The following is a 15,215-nucleotide window of genomic DNA, read 5'->3' on the forward strand; positions in this document are numbered from 1 at the left end:
CCACCCGGGGTGAAAGGAAACGCCTCACTCTCTCATACACAAGTTACAATTCCGACCTCAAAGATAATTGAACCAGATTGAAACATTTCTGATGAACAACTTCCAGCAACACTATAATGCCATTGGCTGACCAAAAGAAAATTATCAACACAAGGAAAGATGAAAACATTGACAAAGTCCATGGAGAAACCAGGGAATTTGACCAGCAATAGGTTACATAACAAACGATGTTGAAGCCACAACACAAACACATGTAATCAAATGTTTAACAGTAAACTACGGGCGAAGCATGTCGGGGGTACTTTTTCGTAAATGCATCTAGCACAAGTTTACAGGGAATGCTTTTTCCTTCACACTACTGATATACTGTACAATATATATATATTGAAGAGTAATTCAAGCTCATGTAGCATATGCACCATATGAAATCTGCAACCAAATATTCCTCAGCTTATGTCTAAGGCTGAAAGGAGATATAGATACCAAAGGTAGGTTCACTCGAAATTAAAACTACAAAATTGACTTTATCTCATGATTTCTGTATGAATCCCGAGGTTTCAATGTCACAACTTCGATACCTGTACAAAAGAATTAAAAGAAAGGCCAAGAGCAGGGGAGGAAAAGCAGATTAGGCCTTGCTGATATTGATAGGTGTATGAACACAAGAATCATGGGACTTGGATTATTGTGCACCTCTCATTTGAGCTATACTGGGGACCCAACTTGCTGGTCATCATCATCTGTGCCAAAATATCGGTCCCCAAACTCACCCATGCCAGGGATGACGCGGAATTCTTCATTTAAACCAATTTCGATCTCAGATGTCACAATCTTTATTTTTGGGAAGCTTTTGCAGACTACATGCACTCCTTGAGGTGCCTGATAAGATTAATAAAACTGGTTATAAAAATCAATACAAGAACAGTACAAACCATAACCAACTAAAGGGCTCATGTATACATAATATGATTTTATATGATAGTATAATCAATGTTTTATCATAAAAATTGAAAACCACCGTAAGGAACAAAAATATATATAAATATATATATATATATATATATATATTCGTAGATTTTCAGCAAAAAGATTGACAAGAACTTCTCCACCTCCCACCCCAATGTAACCTCAAAAAAGAATGGGAGGAGGTTGTGAGGTAGAAGACAAGGAAAAGGTGCAACACCATTACTTACAGATATAAGATTAAGAAATATGATGTTGGACTCTAGCACACCCTTCCTTATAAGCAAAGAAATAGCTTGAACAGCTGAATTCCCTGGAAAAATAATAACTATGAATAATTTTTCGAACGGAAACAGTGAAGCACAAGCAACAAAATAAATTAGCAGTCAACTAGGAATAAGCTCACCATAATATGAAAAAGGACAAATGTGAAAGAATATATGATTAACCAAAGATTCATCATCCTCAATTGACCACTCCATATTATATCTTTATGAGTCAGTGTGCCCATCTAGGTCTGGACTGTAAGGGGTGAATAAATTGAGGATGCTGGACCCAGTTTCATATTTCTACAAGTTGATTCAATAGTAGTGCAGAATCATATAAACAAAATATTATTATGACAAATTAGAATTATACATCGCAAGAACGGACAAACCTGTGCCAAGGATAGGATCCAAAAGCAACACATGCCTATCTGAAATATCATTTGGCAGTTTCTCGTAGATTAACTGTACAATATTTCAAACTTCAGAAAAGGAGGTGAAAGCAAGTGAAAATTGAAGAATAGAAAGAATATTCCAGGAGCTCCATGCACACCTGCTGCCCATTGTCACCTTCCCTGTGAATAAGAATCTTCCCGATCTTGATGCCTTTACAACATGCTCGCAAAGCATTCTCCATACTTTCACCACTATATTCAGTTAAGAAAATAACAAAAGGTCAAACAAAATGCCCTCAGAAAACTTAGACAGACCATTCAAGTTTGGAGTATGAAAAAAGAACTGAACAATTGACATAAGTTTGGAGTGGCTAGTCAAGTGGAGAACGGTTAGTGCTTACAATACACTCTTCAAATTCACAATGTATAGATAAATCATCGGTTATGCAGAAAACCAAAGAGGGATACATATCATGCTACTTATGTTTTTAGTAACCTAAGATATTAGTCATAAATCCTACTGAATCACTAGGCTATTTAGGTTTTTTGCTATAATCCAAAATTTATTGCAACGGACTCGGCATAATTTCTATATTAGAGGCTACCTTCCCCCTTTTCAAGTCTTTGACTCAAATGACGCAAGTCAAACAATCAAATCCACATCAAGTCCACTAGCTTGGAATTATTTGTAGCTTTTCTTAGTTTGGGATGATAAATATTGCTGCTACTTCTTCGGTTCTCTTTCTTTTATTAAAATTGACTCATGCACCTTCCTTTTACAAGTCAAGAATTTATCAACAAAATAAAAGCCAGTATACTATGTCCTTATACAGGCTACACAAAAAGTATCTATAGCTCAATCAGAAAAGAGAGATGTACATTGCCTTCAAGATTAAAAAAAGGGGTTGAAGGGAGAAAATGGGGAAATCGGTTCTTTCAACTTGGCGAGCAGTCTTCGACCTCAAGGACTGACAGCTTGTGGCCTAGGTGGCGCATAGGCAAGGGCCTCACGACTATGCTAACACCCCTTGCATAAGATTGAAAGAATAAATTTCTCAGGACTATGTGTTGAAATGAAGGAAGGCAGACCTTGGCAAACGGTAGGTTGCTCCATTGCGACCTAGTAGTCACAGGTTCGAGTCGGGAAACAGCCTCTCTGTGAGATACGGGGGTAAGGACGTGTATATTATGACCCTCCCCAGACCCTGCAGTGGCGAGAGCCTCGTGCACTGGGTATGCCCTTTTTTAAGTGTTGGAATGGTTTCACTGAAAGTATTAGTGCCAGCTCCCAAAATGACACATCCCTTCTCTGTTTCAGGCCCAGAAACAGTAGCACAAAACTATGAGACTAATAAAAGAAGTGAGAAGAGAAATTGATTGTCATACCATCATCCCATGTATATTTCAATAGATTGCAGGCACCACCTAGTTGGACCATCCAGTCCAAAGGGTTAATGTATTGGCCAAAACATTTTAGGGTTGAAATCATTAGCTGCTCAAAGGAGTGTCCAGTTTAAACAGCGGTATTGTTTTGAACAGTCAAGGCAAGATGGTCAGACTGCCCCAGGGTACGGCCATGACTATTTTATAATCATATATATATATATATATATATAAATCAAATATCATCAATTATTTGTTGGTTAAGAATGTTTAAAGCAAGAAAGCCAGACAGCAAGAACTGGACCAAACATTTCAAATGCTGGTTCATTTACAGACCCCAAAAAAATTATCACAATAAAAGTGGAAAAAAGACTGAAAATGTACCTTCTAATTACCGAGACACCACACAACCTTTTACAGAAATCAACCCCAGTATAAACCGATTCTGCATTTATACCAATGAAATTGCAAACATGAGAAATCATACTCATTGACTCCTGGTTACAATTGTAAAACAGTAATATTAAAAAATTTCCTCCAAAAGACTTCTTTTTGTTAGTGGACAACAATTTTAGAAAAGGCATAGAGAAATGGCATACTAATAAACTTATGGGAAAAAGAACTCTGTCCGGGAGCATGGCCTACGCCAGCGCTCCAATGAGTCTCTCTCTCCTCCCCCTGTGAAAATACATCTCTACCCCTTGTTTGAGGGAGGAGAGAAAGACACAGGGAGTGCTAGTATAGGCCTTGCTCCCAGACAGAGAACCAGTTCCCTTAACTTATATTCATAGAAAAATAGTGGCTTACCAGTCGGAGTGATAACTTGCTTTTCTGTAAAAGGAAGATGCCCAAGGCCATGTTCAACAACCTGTCAATGAAGAAAAATACTTGTTCAGAAAACACACCCAAGAACAAAAACATACATCATATAAGAACAACAAAATGTAATAAAACAAATTGATCATTATGAATGCAAAGTTAAACATACCAAACGAATCAACCGATCAGCATAGAACACAAAGTCATGTTTTGTTGTTTTAGCATCACGTATAAGCGTATGCATGCCACGTATCTGTACAGAGCTAGTAAAAGTTACTAGACCTTACAAGAAGCACAATAAAACGGAAAAACTTCAACTCAATAAAACGGGAAAAACTTCAAGTCTCAATATTAATAACCAAATGATTGACATTAAAAGTCCATTAAAATTTCAGAAGAACCTCATCAAATACCCAAAGAAAAAAAAAACAAGTCAATGAATAGATACATAAGCTACCTGAAAAGTTGACTGGATGACATAGAGGTTTGGGTATATTTTACAGAGATCATGTTGACCGAGTTTCGTATGAATATGTTGCACAATCAAATCAATGGCCACAGGATTATCTCCTCCACGGGGAATGATAATATCCGCATATTTCTTTGTAGGAAGAATAAAGTCATCAAAAGCAGGTTTCACAAACTTCGAGTACTGCATAAAAAATAAAAAAATTAGCATTTTACAAAAAAAAATAATAAACTATGAATTTAATAATAGCAAGAGAAAACTGAAAGATTTAAATTGAAGCATCGGTAATCTCAAACAACTAAAATTAGTTGGAAATCATCAAGGAAGCTACTTTCACTATCTGTGTGGGGCACTGGTCATGTGGACCTGGTTGAAATCTTGTCCAACGGATTCCAAGGTCTGAAAACTCTTTACCAGTCCATGAATGAATTGTATGAGACGTAACTAATGCATTTTAATGTAGACTACCCATCCAGAAAAAGATACTAAAATTCCTGAAATTAAAAAAAAAAATTGTATAACAAGTGTTGAATGGAAGATGGTGGCATATATAAATTTATTTATTTCCACCATACCACTCAAGAACTTGAACAATTTAGCACAACATGCAGCTTGAATTGGTGATGCATGTAAACCAGTGTGTAAATTGACCATTCAGAAATTCAGATATCAATAAAAGCAACTAATGTACTAATTAGGAAGCAAACAGGACAGCAAATGAGAAGATATCAGTAACATAATTAGAATAGTGGCATAGATATCACAAGCAGCAAAGTAGAGAACAGATCTGACCTGGATCTTGATTGGAATATGGAAAAATAAATAGAGAGAAAAGGTAGGAATCCACCAAAGCCTGTGAAGAGAATCCACCAAGGGATCCACCTTAGTACACCCAGATTCTACCAAGAAAACACTCCTGAATCCACAGAAGTACCATTGACTCAAAACCAAAAAATTTCAGAAAACTGAACATCTTTATTTCTTCAAAGCAGGGGTTGGATTGTCTGTAGGCCAATACAATTATTTATAGTTTCTACAGAATCCTGTGATTGGTTTAGGAGAGATAAACATATCCTAAGATAATAGCTTACATCATCCAACCAATAAAAAATAAGAGATTTCATTATCCAATCAATGGGAAATAAGAGCTTCCATCAACTCAGGCTTACATAAAATAATCTCAAACTGAGATAAGCTTTACAATAAAAAGAAAGAAAAATAATTTCTAGAAAACCCCACAACTTTAACTGCTATCACGATGAGATTCCTATAGTGATTTGAGATCAGGATTTGAGAGAACAGAAATTCAGAATCGGCAGCAGAATCTATAGTCACCGATTTCGATCCAATTCCAGTCCAATTGGCAAGAGAATCAGCTTGAATCTGCTATAAATCTGCAGGAATCGGCCAAAAATCTCTAAAAACCCCAATCCAAATCGGTTGTAATGGGGATCAGCCGTGGCTGATTCTGATCCATATCGTATGATTTGGCCAATCTGATCCCAATTCCTTAAACCCTATCTAAAATCTAATCTTAAAACAGAATCTGACTCTGAATAGTAATTGCAAGCTGTCATGAAAGCTAGGATGGATGTCACGGTGGTTGTCATGCTGGCTGTACCGCCTTCCTTCTCCTCTGGCCACATGATCTTAGTTTTTGCATCAGAACTATAAAGATGTAAATACTCTAAAAGAAGTGTAGCTTATTTGAAACAACGGTTCAGGAATCCAAGGGAGATTCTCTTCTGTGAAGGCTGAGATCAGCGAATGGACTGGTGGGTGGTCAGGGGTGGAGTGGACAAACATTCTAGTATTGTGTCCATCTCCCCTGGCTAACCCCCCCTCCTTTTGTAGTCACGGTTTAAAGTATCGGTACGTATCGTACTGTATCGGCCCCCTTACCGATATGATACATGGAATTTTAAAATCCTTTTGTATCGATATACACACAATACGATACGATACGCACCGATACGTACCGATACTCTATGAAAAATTAAAAATCGAGGTGCAATGTATGTTTCGATATGTATCAGTGTGTATCAGTATGTATCGGCCAATACATAACGATACGGTATAATATGTACTGATATGGTGCGCTACGGTATATAATGGCCAAGATGAGTCATTTTTCAAAAAAACTCAAATTTTTGAAGGGTTTTGTTCCAAAGTTGCTGCCAGCCATTTTTCTCTTCAACTAAAGTGGAAATCAAGGTTGGGAACAAGGATTTTACATTTATGGGACAATTACAAACCTTAGATTCTTAGTGCGATACTATCAATTTAGTGTTTATGCATAATACATGTTATATATAGTTTTTTTAACTATTTTTTTATACAAAAGTATATTAAAAAATTGTTTCCTATCCATTTATGTGTATAGCTTTAGCGTATCTTAGTGTATCTCTGATACGATACGATACGATACCCTCCGATACATATATTAATTTTGGTCGACCGATACGGCGACCGATACCGCTACGTTAATCCTTGTTTGTAGGTATATGTTTCTAGCTTAGGCCAATGTGTTCTTGTACCCTAGTTCTTTACTTTCTGGCTTGGCTTCTTCTTGTTGTATCTATATCTGCTTTTAAGCAATCAAATTTTTTCTTTTATCACAACACAAGGAGGGTGGAAGAACCATGTTTCAAGATTTCAGTTTTGACCTTGGTTTCGACCCTGGTTGAAGGAAACTCTGCATATGTTTCGGCTGGACATTTTGTTTGGTCAAATGACCATATCATGGAACCCTAATTAAGCATCTCTAAACATATTGGAACCTTTATATTGTAAAAAGAAAAAAAACCCAAAATGGTGGTTCAGTGTCATACCCTAGGTTGGTAGTCCATGTTTCAAGATTTCAGTTTTGACCTTGGTTTCGACCCTGGTTGAAGGAAACTCTGCATATGTTTTGGCTGGACATTTTGTTTGGTCAAATGACCGTATTATGGAACCCTAATTAAGCATTTCTAAACATATTGGAACCTTTATATTGTAAAAAGAAAAAAACCCAAAATGGTGGTTCGGTGTCATACCCTAGGTTGGTAGTGTACGCATACCCTGTTTGTACACTTATATAATGAAAATAAAGTTGAAAACAGATTAAACAGAGAAATCCATGAGCAAAACAACAAATGGGAACTTCTTAACTTGGTCAAGTACTGTTCTGATATCTCTGCCCTTCTCAACGGTATCACTTCTTATCCTCCTCGCCAAGCGTACATCAGCATCTGCACTGAAAAACTTCCATTGTGAATAACAGATAAGTAAGAAATTAACACAGGAAGACAGTGGATCAACATAAAAATTGAATAAAAAGTTCAAATCTAATTTGAAACAAAACAAATTTTTAAAACAATCGGTGCACATAATCAGGCAGAGTTTGTTCAATTGTGAACACTAGTTTAAAATTGCCTGTCACAAATGAAGGGGGGTTTGCTACTTGGGAAGCTGGAAAATCAACTTCAGAGAAATGATCCAAAAACATGCAGACATGTTCAATTAACATCCAGTAACTACTAATTTCTAGAAATATTATAAAAATATAATCACAGCTTACCCTTATATCAAAACCAGGCAAAATGGCCAGAAGAAAACCAAACCTCATCCCCCATTATCAACACCATATGCATCATGAATATCATACTAAAGCAATAAAATAAGGTGGTTTTACAAAATCTAAATGAAACGGGCGTAGTATCTTGTCTAACATCTAAAGGTAAAATCGTGTAACTAGTACCCCTAAATCAGTGAGGTCAACCTAGCAGGAAGGGCAATATACAATGGAATCCATGTACTTGGGAAGAAGCAAAAGAACCTGTATCAACAAATATCTTCATGTTCATCAATTCTCGGACACGAGTATCATGGAAAAGTAATATCCCTTCCAAAATTATCACATCGGAAGGATTGACCTGCAGTAGATTTTTTACAAAAAATGAGAACTTCCAGTAAGTACAAAAAAAGAGAGCACATAATGTAAACTTGACATGAAACCAGTAGAAGCCCTTTTTAGTGGGCAACACAAAATCTTCTTAAGATAAAATTTTCAAAATTCACAGGCACATGAAATAAAATACATATCAAATATAAGCTCAAGAGTAACAAGCTCAAAATCATCAAATAAATTAATTTCTTAGCCGAATTGCATTTCAGTAGGACCACAGATGCTAACGAATATGAAAAAGTGTGAGGAAGGCAGAAGGCAAGAGAGTACACATAAAACAAGGGAGAAATGGGACAATATTTTCCAAGAACAATGAGGTTGTGAGACATTTTTTCAGTAACATTAACTTTTCAATAAGAATTATATAAAAAAGGAAGGCAGAAATTCAAATTCTAATGCTGATTCACTAAATTGTTTTTATAAATAAGCCCCCGATAGTTATACATGAAATGAAGGCATTATTATTTACTGGAACCAACAAAGTTTACCACTTGGCTAAATGCCAGGTGAAGAGGGTCAGAGGGGAAGCAACTGAGCCGACGAAAGATTTATCTTACTCAAAAAATCAAATTCACTATCTCATTCCCTCCTCTGTCCAAATGTTTATACTATAAAACACTATTAAATGAATGGATGATAAGCTCCTATGGAAACCTATTGAATTCTAACAATCCATGGGTTACAGGGTATATACTCCATCCTATCTTATAGAAAGTCTTAGGTATCAAAATTAAATATGCAATTCAGAAGACATCCCAGTGTTTGACATAAAATTCTATTCTAGGACAAGTCCGCAAACCCAGGTTTTTGTAATAATATTTCTTTTTTCCTTATTCATTTATTGGTTGCATAGAGAGAGACATGTTCCAGCCTAGCCAAGCCAGTAGTCAGAGACCTTACCACAGGAGAACCAACTACACTAAGAAAAGAAGACCCAGGGTGGGGTTCGTTGAAGATTGGAGCTCCTAAGTAAAACAAAGGGAGACCTCGCCATACAATTTCCCCAATACATAAGAGACTTATATTTAATCAAAGTTGAAAAAATAATAAATAAATAAAAACCTGCATAAGAACACATACACTTAACCTGCAGTGTTTCTGCATCATTCTTCTGTGACTAAACAAAATTAAAATTATTTAGTGGTTAGCTACTGTTGACTTCAAACAATGCATTTTCAACTTATGTCTCCACCAGCTGTAATAATTCAGGAAGATCTGGCTATACTGAAGGTGGAAAGAAGCAAAAAAAGAGGAAGCAGATGAAGACCAAGCGAAAGACCTCTCAAACTCAATACTAGAAATTCTCAGCAAAAGCCACCTCATATTCCAATATGTCCATAATTACCATAACCACAATCTTTTATATGTTTCTCATCTCTGTCTATCCCCTTAATTTAATAATAATATATAAATAAATAAATAAAAGTAAAAGAAATTCAAACTCCAATGCTCATCATTACCACATCAGAAGGACAAGAATCATACCCTTCTTGTTGGTAATACACTGTTTTTGTAACTCTTAAAGTCATAGTTCGGAATATCTACCGGTTGGCCATGCTTCAACCTCTCCATTATAAATAGTAGTTGTTCAGTGTCAAAAGCATCTATAACATGAGAAAAAGGAATATTGTAAGAAAAAGAACAAAATCAACATGAAACATGTACAAGCAAATGTTAATGATTGTAAACCATCAACATGCTTCATTTTCACATGCTTTTGCACTCAAACAACAAGAGAAACAAACCTATGCACTGGGTAATGTATATGGGGAGAAAATATGGTAAAGCAAGCTAACTGCATGATCAATATAAATTTGAAAAGAATGAACAAGGGAAAAGGTAAAAAAACGTCAAATATAATTCAAGATCAGCAGTAACACACACTTTGAACATACAGTTTACATAGCACCTAGATAAAGCATCACACTTGAAAAATTAAGCAGAAACCATCAAACCAATATATATTAGAAATTAGAAAATAATTTGCTATATCCTTGAACACAGGAAACTTTCATAGAAGTTGTTTCCCTAACATAAGACAAAGAAAGGTCATTACCAGGATGGTCAAAGTTGTATTCATGAACTCGTGTCAGCTCCTCTTCAGTCAAATTGTGATAAAAAGAATCCTGCAATATCATCCATTAAATATCATCCATTAAGAACTTAAGAAACTTATTTTGCAAGTAATTTTTGTATCAACAAGAAACTCAAAGAAAGTTGGTCCCAATAGAAGTTAATTCTAATCATTGAAGTGCACAAGAATCTTTAAATAATTTTTCCATGTTTCTGAGATGCTTTCTACATATGGCATGCGAATATTACACAGTAGAAACCACATCTATGCTAGGCGTGGACAGGATGATGACAGATGGGTTGCAACACAATAATATATTCCTATGTCATCATTAAGCTCTCGTACAGTACAATCAAAATTTTGAATGAACAGGTTGAGACATGGCCATGTTCCAATTAATAATTAACAAACAACAACAACTACTCAGCCTTATCCCAACTACATAGGGTCAGCTACATGGATCCATTCAAAGACAGAATAAGATAGTTATAGTAAAAGGAAAGGAACACAACACAACAAACTGGTGAAAATCCCACCTACATGGGGTCGGCTACTTGGATCCTAAGAATTAACAAAGGAACACTGAATAAATGGAGCCACCTCTTGTTCACTGTTCACCAATGCTTTCAAGATTTTGGAGCTGAATGCATATGTGAATCTTCTTAGCATAGGCTAACTCTGTTAGTTAAGAAGATTTGATATAGAGCAGCAGAGGAGTCTCACTCAATCAACTTTACCCCTAGCAATTTTCCCCCTAGAATTGCTAAAACTAAAAGTCTCTCAAACCAGAAAAAACCTGGTTAATAAGCACAACACGCTGGTCACGAAGCTGCTCAATAATCATATCACAGACGGTAGTCTTCCCAGATGCTGCACCACCAGCAACTCCTGTAATGTGCAGAAGAATCAAGTACTATAGGAGAAGAAATGTCTCACAAAATTCAATTGTTGGATAAGAAAGAAATTAAATAAGTTCCAAGTCCAAATCTTATAGATCTGATGTCATAAAGTAAATAGCAAGAAGAAAGCAAATGATGCAGAGACTCCGTACTAATAATCCATATCCATAATTATCATGTTATGTTACAACAGAAACATATGGATATGGATTTCATAAAAAAATAAAATCCACCATTTTGATAGAGGACTACAAAAAATTTACCAACAAAAGATGGAGAAGTATAAAAAGAAGAAAACAAGAGCCATAAAAATGACTGGGAAGCGAGCAAGGGGAAGGAAGGGAAAAGGGCCAGAAAAAGACACATAATTTCATAGGTAAACACACAATGGTACAAGTCCAGCCTCATATTCTGTCCCTTGTCTAAAGAGTTCTGTTGATTCCATATTGTCAAAAGAATCACATGGCGCTATAAGCCCATGCTTTTGAAAAACAAACCAAGCATTGAATTGCTCTGGGTCCAACAGTCGTTCAAAACATTGAACTAGACTATGGAAGAGTTCTCTCATAGTGATTATGTTAAACTTCAAAACAACATGATATGGTGCCCAAATGCTTCTTTTCTTTTAGGGGGATTGCTTGTGGTAAATAGTTACTCTGCTGAACTCAATACAAATTTAAGTCAAAGAGTGGGCATATGTATTATAAAAAATACAGAAGGGCCTATATTGGAGAAATAATTAGTACAAAACACTTTTCTCTTCCTGTTTTTGTGTTTTCTTTATTTCATTTCATTATTTTTATTTTAATTTGGGGTGGCATGGAGAGGGAAGCAACATAGGTGCAAAGGAATCCTTCTTCAAGGGGGGAGAGAACTTTCCAACATTTATAGAAAGCCTCTTGAGCACTGCCACACACTTTTCTCTTCACTAAGTGCAGCCTGGACAAGAAAAGATAGCTTGTTTAATGGATTTTGTTCATTGCAGAAAAGTTGAAGCTTGGCCGATTAAGAATTTTGACCAGGATCATTTGTTTTGACCGGGAAGGAGATACATGAAGAAAGTCATTCGACTCCCGATGAGCAGATGCCAACTGACTGGTTTCAAAAACTTCACAGAAATGTCATAGTCTAATTACTGCTATGTGAAAGACTTCTTCCAGGGGATTATCAGTTTTACATCCTCCTGACACTGCATTTGTACCTTTCCGCAGATCTTTCTCTCAAATTTTATGGACCATACATATCATCTTGAGATCTCACTGTCAAGAGTGAGATGGTTACATTTGAACTGTCTGGGAAAAGGATAACTTCTACACTGAGGGTAAATGCATTTACCAAACCAAGAAACAAAATATTATATTTATTTTTATTTTCAAAATTCTAATTGAATACTCACCAATTATAAAAGGTTGCTTATGCATCGTTTCAGTTTCTGAGGTTGTTGGTTGCTCCACCTCCGAATTTCTTGGCTTTACTCCATTTAAGTGAAATCCAGAATAATGAACTCCTGATGAAGCTTCCAGTAAATCTACGACAGATATAGATTCCATATCTGCTACTCTCGAACAATACAAAAAAGAAATAGAAATGTCAGGAACTTAAAGAAAAACTTAGCAACAATATGATCCCTGACGACTATTTCAGACTTACCTGTTGTACGTGAATTACACCAAGCTATCTGCTTATCTGGTACAAAGACGAAAAAAAATTATATTGAGAGAAAACCCTTTAAGTCTTTAACGGCGATCAATGACATGAAAAATCACACCCAAGAGTGTAATCCATTGAATCATTTCTTTGGTTTTTTTTTTTTTTTTTTTTTTTAATCATCAATTTCTACATATGTGGACAGTAAAATTATTTGAAATATAATGGCGTTCCATTTTTTTAAGAAGTAAAAAATCAAGCATACCATATCAAATATCTAATTGAAAAGATTCGAATTATTTCACTGATTTAAGCCCATTGCCACTTTTTGCACTGCTTGTCCCAAGATCACCAAGGAGAGAAGATGCATGAAATTGGCTAATGCAATTCAAGAATTTTTAGCTATAACTTTTAAACATTAAATTCTGAAAATTCGATGTTTTGAATTATACAAAATTTTTCCTAAGCATATATACGTACTCAATTATAACGCTGTTAGATTGATTCACAAGCAATGACTAATAGAGTGTCCATTAGAAGCATCTTGAAACATCAGCACCAAAGGGTTCTTGAGAGAAGTACTAGTGGGTGAGAGGATGAGGAAAGTAGACTTGAGACGAGACGCTTGTGTCCAATTATGAGGACAGGGAAAGAATGCACTTGTGAGATATGAAGCTGTTAAAACGCCAAAGATTGAAAATAATTTAGGTTAGCATGATTATGGGAGAAATTGAGAGCTAATGAGTTTAAAGATTAAACGGCTGTCTGCCCCAAAAAGAAACAAGAACCCAGATTCAATAAACCTCTTCTTTCAAACTATTCGTTTATTAGAAATCCCCAACCCATAAATACAGCACCAAATATCATCAGCTCCAATAGCAATGGGGCAATAATAGATAATGCTTCACCATCAGTCACCATTAAAATTGATAGACTCAAGACTACGACTTTCAGCAACTGCAATTTAATCGCTCACATACTGGAATAAAGACTAATATGAATCATGTTAGTGAATCAAACCTAACTAGTTGCGCCGCAATATGGAGATAAAAAAAAGCTAATGTCCACAAAAAATTGAATCTTTAGAAACGTTATTCAGATGGAACTGAAAACAAGGTACAAATACAGATCAACAAGTCTGCAAATCATACAGAAACTAACAAACAACTAATGATTAAACACTAATGCAGACTAAACGAAGAAGAGCAAATATAATATAGGTTCTTGATTATACCTACTAAATCGAATGTAAGAGATTCTGCAAACTGAAATCTCCGTTAGATATACGTTTGAGTCTTGTTAATCCTCTAGAGACTTTTGAATTTGCGATTTAAGAAGATTAAGCATTGCAGATTCATTAATTCAGAAGGAGATGGAAATGATTTCGGGAAGAACACAAACATCTAGGCGTCTTTTATAGTAGAATCGTTGGAGAGATTGCACAAGAAGATCTAAACTCTTAATTTACCACAATACCCCCATACGTTTAATGAAATTACGTAATTATGGATAGTTACTCTGTCTTATCAGTGGCAGCTGTTTATTTCCGTTGGGAAACTTGTTCTCCCTTCGTACGCAGAGACGGCAGAGTCGTAGAGCCGTGAAAAGTGTGAGGACTTAAAGATTCAGCCATTTTGAAAATTGAATGAGGTTATTTTGGTAAAATAGAATATAAATGGAAGGAAAGTTAAAAGGAAGGATGAAGGTTCCAGGTAGGACACAGTTCATAAGTGGGGCCCAGATGATGAGACACTGACTGTATCCACCGGCAAGTACGGACATATCTTGCGGTCCTGCGGGTACTAGTTGCGGACATATGTCAGATCTCTGCGGCATATCACCGTTTGGTGCGGTGGCGGAAATAATACAGTACGTATATCCTACGGGATTGTGATCCCTACGGATCGTTAACGAACGGAAACCACCCTCATTGGCTGCTCAAATCATCAATTGTCAAACTTAATCTATTGGTTTGGTCCAGTTTACGTTTGGTCTAGTATAGTTTGATTTCCGAAAACCTATTAGTAAGAAGAAACAAAGCATAACGCAGTATTTATCAAGCTATTTTTAAATTTTAAAGAAGAATAAATTAGGCGAGTCATGTCAAATTTCTTTATGATCCGACTCGTCCTCTTTAGGTGAGTCATAAAAAATTTCCCCCTTTCATTTCCATAGTCATTTTACTCAAGCAATATAAATAAAATGAATTAAATAATAAATTTGATCGGAGATATAAAAATTTTTTCAATTGTTTTATTGTTTATTGTCTTTTTCTAAGAAACCCATCATTCATTGTCTCATCGATGAAAATGATAAAATCTGAATGGAGATATCATGGTCATGATTTCTTAATT

General features: G+C 35.7%; 1 protein-coding gene across 1 annotated transcript; it reads right to left on the reverse strand.

Moving 5' to 3' along the window:
• Positions 1 to 168: 168 nt before the first annotated feature.
• LOC122093713 (uridine kinase-like protein 3) lies at positions 169 to 14,250 on the reverse strand. Its single transcript, XM_042664139.1, has 16 exons — positions 14,096 to 14,250; positions 12,865 to 12,900; positions 12,611 to 12,766; positions 11,112 to 11,203; positions 10,298 to 10,367; positions 9,727 to 9,845; positions 8,113 to 8,209; positions 7,446 to 7,525; positions 4,284 to 4,478; positions 3,996 to 4,079; positions 3,815 to 3,875; positions 3,392 to 3,452; positions 1,783 to 1,876; positions 1,622 to 1,694; positions 1,194 to 1,276; positions 169 to 879 (listed from the first exon to the last, which is right to left on the reverse strand). Exons 3-16 carry the CDS (start codon positions 12,762 to 12,764, stop codon positions 706 to 708), a joined length of 1,437 nt encoding a protein of 478 aa, XP_042520073.1. The 5' UTR covers positions 12,765 to 12,766; positions 12,865 to 12,900; positions 14,096 to 14,250; the 3' UTR covers positions 169 to 705.
• Between the last annotated feature and the right edge of the window lie 965 nt (positions 14,251 to 15,215).

This window comes from Macadamia integrifolia, chromosome 11, assembly GCF_013358625.1.
Source record: "Macadamia integrifolia cultivar HAES 741 chromosome 11, SCU_Mint_v3, whole genome shotgun sequence".
NCBI classification, from domain to species: Eukaryota; Viridiplantae; Streptophyta; class Magnoliopsida; order Proteales; family Proteaceae; genus Macadamia; species Macadamia integrifolia.

Bases quoted from the DNA above. Each gene is read 5' to 3' on its own strand.
- LOC122093713 (XM_042664139.1), bottom strand. From the start codon at position 12,764: ATGGAATCTATATCTGTCGTAGATTTACTGGAAGCTTCATCAGGAGTT. The intron at 4,479-7,445 runs GTTAAGAAGTTC...TTTTTTATGCAG, and splicing joins TCAGAACAGTACTTGACCAA to TACTCGAAGTTTGTGAAACC. The intron at 3,876-3,995 runs GTATGTTTAACT...CTTCATTGACAG, and splicing joins CTGATCGGTTGATTCGTTTG to GTTGTTGAACATGGCCTTGG.